We start from the raw sequence: 6,869 nt of genomic DNA on the forward strand, positions 1-6,869 counted from the left end.
AAAAAAAAAAAAAAAAAGAAGCATAATAATATTATTCTTGATATCACTAGAAAATAAAGCCTTTGAAAATTTGTTTGCAATAACTCCATCAATATCACCAGCAAAGCAGCTTCATTATTCTCCCATTAAAGAAGAAGAGAATTGTGCGCTGCATTTGGAGATTTCATAATTTGCCACGTCACCAATGTTAATTCTCCATTACAAACGCTAGTTTACAAGACTGACCGCTTCTGGCTCATCCTTCCTTCTGAGCATGCGTGTTTCTACTTTGGACTTTTGTCCGACTGACTTGTGTACACACGCTCGGAAAATCCGACAACGCACATTTATCCGCGGAAAATTTGAAAACCTACTATCCAACATTTATCCGCTGAAAATCGGACAACAATTGTCCGATGGAACATACATACGGTCGGACGGCCAACAGCCTGTCATCACACCAGTATAGCCTGTGTACGAGGCTTAAGGGGTCTATTTATAGAAAACATTTGTTGGCCAAATGTTAAATGCTATTGTGCAAGCTGAACAAAATTTTCTTTTTTTTTCTAATAGAATAATTCCTGTATTAGCAGCCCCATCAAGTGGCTTTTTAGGGTTAAACTAAATATGTGGTATGTATTTATTATACGATATATGTGTTGTTTTTATAATGACAGTGTTTTTATGTTGTATGTGATGTCTTTTATTATAAGGGGGCTGCATCAGCATTTCATTTTAGATATTTTATTTATTCTGATTCTGAAAATGATGTACATGTTCTCGTTTAGGTATTTCAGAAAACTATACTGCACTTTGGTCACTGGTGTAACTGATGATAAAGGAATTATTCTATTAGAAAACATATGGTGAAATTTTTAACACTGCTGGCAAAAATATTTCTGACATTCCTGCATCTAAGGTTTTATAAAGAGATTCCTAAATCCAGCACCAAAACCTAACCCTAACCCTAACTTTAACCCTAAACTTTTAATGAAAACCCTAATGTGTGCTCTAAAACTAACCTATCATATTTCCTGAACTAACCCAAAAAACAATTATCTGAATACCGATGCTAGACCAAATGCTTACATTTGTGCTGGCATTTTTGCTCAAATAAAAATATTGTCTTGAATCTGTCAAGTGAGAACTGTCCTTTCTAGACCACAATAATGCTTCATCCATTAAAGTAGTTGTGTGAACATACAATGTTATAGACACTTTCTAATACAATTATAACTATGCCGACACCATTACTGCTTTTGCCTAATTTAAAAAATGATCTATCTTATTTTTTTATAAGGTTAAAAAGTTCTGTCATATGACCATACAACTCTTTTTCTTGATAGTGGAGGGTGGGGTACAGGACACTGTGCAGGCACACAGTTAGGGGGATTTACTAAAACTGGAGAGTGCAAAATCTGGTGCAGCTCTGCATATAAACCAATCAGCTTCCATGGTTTATTGTCAAAGCTTAATTGAACAAGCTGAAGTTAGAAGCTGATTGCCTACCATGCACAGCTGCACCAGATTCTGAGTGCCCCAGTTTTAGTAAATCTCCCCCAGTGCGCCTGTATTCCATAGACTGTTCAGCCTAATGGCCCGTACAAACGATCCGAAAATCGGATGAAAAATACCACTTTCGACGCGATCGTACGATAATCGGACCGTTAGTATAGAGCTTTTGAGAGCCGATCACGACAGTTCATTCGATATTATTTGATCAGACAAGCACAATGAAAATTTTCCTCGTACGATACCAGATTGTACGATTTTCGTTTAATCAGTACAGTTGTCGCCTGAAAATACAATACAAATACACTACAACACATTACATCACTCCCTATTTTATTTTTCTGTCGTACGAGAATTTTTGTGACTTTGGTAGCCTGTTCAATTTCTACTTGCGACTAGTAAGCGAAAAAAGTCGGACGATCTGTTGTCCGATTTTCGGATCGTGTATATGGGGCATAAGGCAAGATGCAGGCTGTGCTTGAGCAGGGGGCATGTTCAAAAGGAAGGCTGTGATTGGGAGGGGGTGTGTGACAGAGGCAGGCTGTGATAGGTTGAGGGGTGTGGTAGCTGAACAGACCACCCAATGCAGGCATGCTGTGTGTCTGCACATTGTCCTGTACCTCTGAATGGCCAGCCAAATTAATAAAACTGACTACGCTAACACAGATCGGTTCCTGTGCTTTGTGTGGTAAGCTTAGAACAACAAAGAAAGGTGACCAGCATGATTAAACAGGTACTTCAGGTGGAAGAAGTACATAAAAATAATAGAGACTATTAAATATAAAATATGCATATGTGAACAGACACATAGAAAAAAAAAATATTTAAGGTTACAATAATCGAATATAAACATTAAAGGGTAACTCCACTTTCGTGCAGAAAAAAATAGCAAATAAAGACAAAAATAATATAGCGTATACAATTGCGACACAAGTCATATTGTGATTGAATGTTATTAAAAATCACCTTTCCTTTTCAATCTGCAGCCGCTGTAATTTTCTGAAAATGCAATGCAATATGGTTACCTGGAGTTGTTCTGTACACAGAATGTGTATTGACCACGCCCCAGAAACATAGTTTTTTACTTGTGTAATTGGCTCACCAATATTCCCAGAAGTCTGCCTAAGATACTGAATGTCATTTTTGGTAAGGTACTCCCAATAGGAGCACATCTAAAGGGATACAGGCCCTGCAGATTTCCTCATTAGTGCCCAGAAGGTGCACAGCTGACTGATAATTATGAAACCACTCCCATTAGACCCACAGAGGCACAGAGGAACAAACAGGGATTTCTTTAGAATAATAAAAGGTAGGAATCTACAACAAAGGTTATTACAGGCATACCACGTTTTTAAGTACACAAAGGGACCAGAGCAAATATGTAAAACTAAAATGTACTTAAAGTGAAGCAATACATTTTTTCACTTCTAGGCTGTAGTGGGGGTGCCAGGGGCTGTAATGTGGGCATCAGAGGCTGTAGTATGGGCATCAGGGGCTGTAGTGGGGGTGCCAGGGGCTGTAATGTGGGCATCAGAGGCTGTAGTATGGGCGTCAGGGGCTGTAGTGGGGGTGCCAGGGGAACACTCACATGTAAATAAGCTCATCTGATGCAAGGGGGGTGCTCCAGTCCATCCCCCGGACATCGCGCTGTGCACAGAGGATAGTGCTGTGGAGAGGCTGGATGGCATTCTGTGGCTGACAGGGAAGCCGGAAGAACCACCGAGTGGATGTGATGTCACTGGAGGTGGGGAGGCGGCCAGGATACAGGAAGAGCACAATGGAACAGGGCAGGCTACGTGCTCAGAGATTCAGTTCCGTCTAGTGCGGGTGCATGGCGCGGGAATATTTGTACTTATGAGGCACTTTACGCACACTGGCGGGTATGTCCGTACTCGCGAGTGTACGTAAAGTGAGTGTCCGTAAAGTGGGGTATGCCTGTATAATCCTTGCAATGGACATAGATCACCCAGAAGGGAATGTTTTTTTCTCATCAAAAGTGGAGTTACACTTTAAGAATTCTCATCATTCTACCAGAAAAAATATCATTTGTTTCTTTTCACTTTAAGGATTTTCCAACACAACTGAAAAAAATATCAGAGTTTTTTGAACTTCCTTTGACAGAGGAGCAAATTTGCACAGTACAAAGTAGAACTTCTTTTACATCTATGAAAGAGAAATCTGAAGACACACATGGGAAGCTTGGTGATGCTTTCTTCAGAAAAGGTAACAACAATTCTAAAATTTGCAGAGAATAGTATAATACACGGGCGGAGTTCTTAGGTTTCAGTCTTTGCATCAGAGGATCATTAACCAAATATAAATGAGATAACGTTTACTGCTATTTTGTTGTTATTAAATATACACATGATGGTGATAATGTTACAGCTGAACTCCAAGCAGATATAAGCAACACAAATTAAAGCAGTTCTGTGGCAAGGCTGGATCTAGGTGGGTGCTGGGGTTGGCTACACCACCCCCCCAGACTTAAGTTGTGCCCTCCCAACAGCGAACTGCACCCTCCCCCCTTCCTGTCTCCACCCCAGCCACTGTGCCCACCTGCCAAACTCCTCCCAGGGCTAGGACACAGCTAGTGTAATGTGGAGGGGGGGGGGGGGGGGGGCATTAGTATTATTGTTAGCATTGGGCATCCAGGTACTGCCAGGCTGCAATCTCTGGCTCTTGCCTGATCTCTTCCCACCTGTCACACTGCTCAAACCAAACCAGGGAAACTTCCCCAAGACTTCTGCATATAATGACCAGTGAAGAAAATGGGGGTAGACAGAAGCAGAGTGAATCAAAGAGGAGAGTAGCAAGGATGGGGATAAAGAATGTTCAGGGTGGATCGGCATGCACTTGTAGAGTAGGATCACAGAAGTAAAGAACAGTTACAGAGGGAATAATGAGAGAGAAAAACTGAAAAAAGTGATTTTTTTTTTTTGTAAAAAAAAAAAAAAAGTAAAAGAAGTATCATAAATCAAAAATGTATTTTTCTACACTGGGATCAAAACAGTTACCGTATAAAACAGAAGGGCAGAATAGTGAAACATTTTGATCAATACATTATAGCCCACCGCAGGTGCATACAACATATAGAACTAAGTACTGTATAGTGTTCACTGAGATGGTTTTATCTTGCCCCAATATCACTGGTACTATCACTGCAAATGACCTAGCTAACACAGACAGTCCTGTTCCTACATAGAAATCGCCTGTCTCTCTTTGTGATGTTGTATGATAAGAAATCTACAAGTCATTTTTGTTTTTGAACAGGACAAATTGGAGACTGGAAGAACCTCTTCACTGAAGAACAGAGCAAAGAAGTGGATGCAAAATTCCAACAATATCTTGCAGGGACAAAGTTGGGAGAATTGCTGAACTATACAAAATACTGCAAAATGTAGATATTCTAGAAAATGAATGAAGTGTAAAGCTGAACCACGGGAATGAATTAAATAAAACACCAATGAAGGCAGTTGTACTTGCTGTCAGTCTCTTTTAATCACCTGAACAGCAGCACTAAGATTGAAGGGAGGGGGGGGGAGTTGGGACTAGGAGCCAATCAAGCCATTTGAGTAAAGCCTAAAGTGTTAGTAAAGGATAACTGTGACTATTTTTTAAAAATGTTTTCTCTCCCACCCTCCTACCTATCCTGCACACCCTGATTTATAAAAAAACATCTGTATTCCTTTTTAACCTGGTCATTTCCAATTACATGACTCAGCAGCTCTGGCTCCCCTGTGTATAGGAGCACTTGACAATGGCTGTGAATTCCTGAAGCCTGTGACATCATTCATAGATTTCCATGGCCCCCCTGTTATTTACATTCCCTTCCCTCCTCTGCAGCAGCAAATCACTGACACAGGGAGGTGTTTAAGTTTTTAAGAATAGTTAGAGTTATGCTGTGTACACACGGTCGGACCTTTCAGCTACAAAAGTCCAACAGCCCGTCCGACAGACTTTCGACAGACTTTCGCTGGACTTTTGGCGGACTTTCAACAGACTTTCTAACGACCGTACTTGCCTACACGCGATCACACCAAAGTCCGATGGATTCGTACCTGATGACGTACACCGGACTAAAATAAGGAAGTTGATAGCCAGTAGCCAATAGCTGCCCTAGCATTGGTTTTTGTCCGTCGAAGTAGCATACAGACGAGCGGATTTCTGAGTCCGGCGGAGTTACGACGTAAAGATTTGAAGCATGTTCCAAATCTAAATCCGTCAGATTTGCGACTGGAAAAGTCCACTGAAGGTCTGGTGAAGCCCACACATGATCGAATTGTCCGCCGGATTTGGTCCGTCGGCGTCCGTCGGACAAGTCCGGTCGGAAAGTCCGACCGTATGTACGCGGCATTAGCCTTATCGTCCACTTTAACTCCAGTAGAGAAAATCTAGTCCCAAACCTGGCTGTGCTGTCTGGTAGCACTCTCTATATCTTAGGACTAGCTGGACAGATATACAAATTCTTATGCAGGTACATTTTTTTCATAACTCTATTTAATTGTGTATTAATCTTTTTGCCTGGAGTTCAGCTTTAAACAATGTGTAACTATAATGATACTTGATTCAGCAGGTTGCATATCTAATTTGAAGTATTCATTGATGAGCTATAGTAAATGTATTTCAACATATCTGGAATGTGAACTGAAATAAAAAAAAAATTGAGCTGTAAAATGAGTTGCGTTTTGCTTCAGTTTGGAAAATCAATATTAAAACCAGGTTAACAGTTTTACATAGAAATGTCTTGGCAATGTATTTTGTGGGCATGAACCCTTTTCCCATACCAAATCTCTGTATTCTGCCTGGGGATTTTTATACCCAATAAGTGATTTACTCTAACCCACTGAATATATTAAAGACCAAGTTCACCTTCTGGGAAAAATTATAAATGAACATATTTTTGCAGAAAAAAAATGTGCATTTATTATTTTTTCCTGAACGGTCCTGCAAAACATTGCATCAGTGATCAGTGGATAGTGGGTGCAATGTCAGGTTCCTGCAGACAAGCCCTAGAGCTTTTAACGCTCTCTAAGTTAATTAAAGGTGAAGTATAGCAGAGAGCGGGGTGAAGTCTGCTCTCTGCTGATGTCATAGAAGACAGTCCAGGCTCAGTGTCATCACAACCACAGAGTCGGGAGCCGCTGAGAGCCTGAGCCGGCCGCTCCAGCCCCCTCAACAGCTCAGAGCTCCAATGAGCAAGGAGGGAGCAGAGCAGAGAGCTGTGACAGACAGTCTCCAGTTCTCTGCTTACTGAGCTCTGAGAACCGAGCGATTGGCAGTGTTCGATCGCTCGCTTTCCAGTGTAGAGGAGGCCAGGGACAGGTAAAGCATTGGCCCGATGCTGCATCCACCTAGGTAAGTATAATTCAGGAAAAAAA

General features: G+C 41.1%; 1 protein-coding gene across 2 annotated transcripts in view; it reads left to right on the forward strand.

The window, feature by feature from the left end:
- Positions 1-6,165, forward strand: part of LOC141140514 (sulfotransferase 6B1-like) — a 42,249-nt gene extending 36,084 nt beyond the window's left edge. For both annotated transcript variants that reach the window (XM_073627794.1, XM_073627793.1), the window contains 2 exons: positions 3,558-3,714; positions 4,762-6,165. In XM_073627794.1, the coding sequence (XP_073483895.1) occupies positions 3,558-3,714; positions 4,762-4,892 (288 nt within the window). In that variant the 3' untranslated portion in view covers positions 4,893-6,165. The remainder of the gene's footprint in view (positions 1-3,557; positions 3,715-4,761) is intronic.
- The last annotated feature ends 704 nt before the right edge of the window (positions 6,166-6,869 follow it).

This window comes from Aquarana catesbeiana, linkage group LG04, assembly GCF_042186555.1.
Source record: "Aquarana catesbeiana isolate 2022-GZ linkage group LG04, ASM4218655v1, whole genome shotgun sequence".
Classification (NCBI taxonomy): Eukaryota; Metazoa; Chordata; class Amphibia; order Anura; family Ranidae; genus Aquarana; species Aquarana catesbeiana.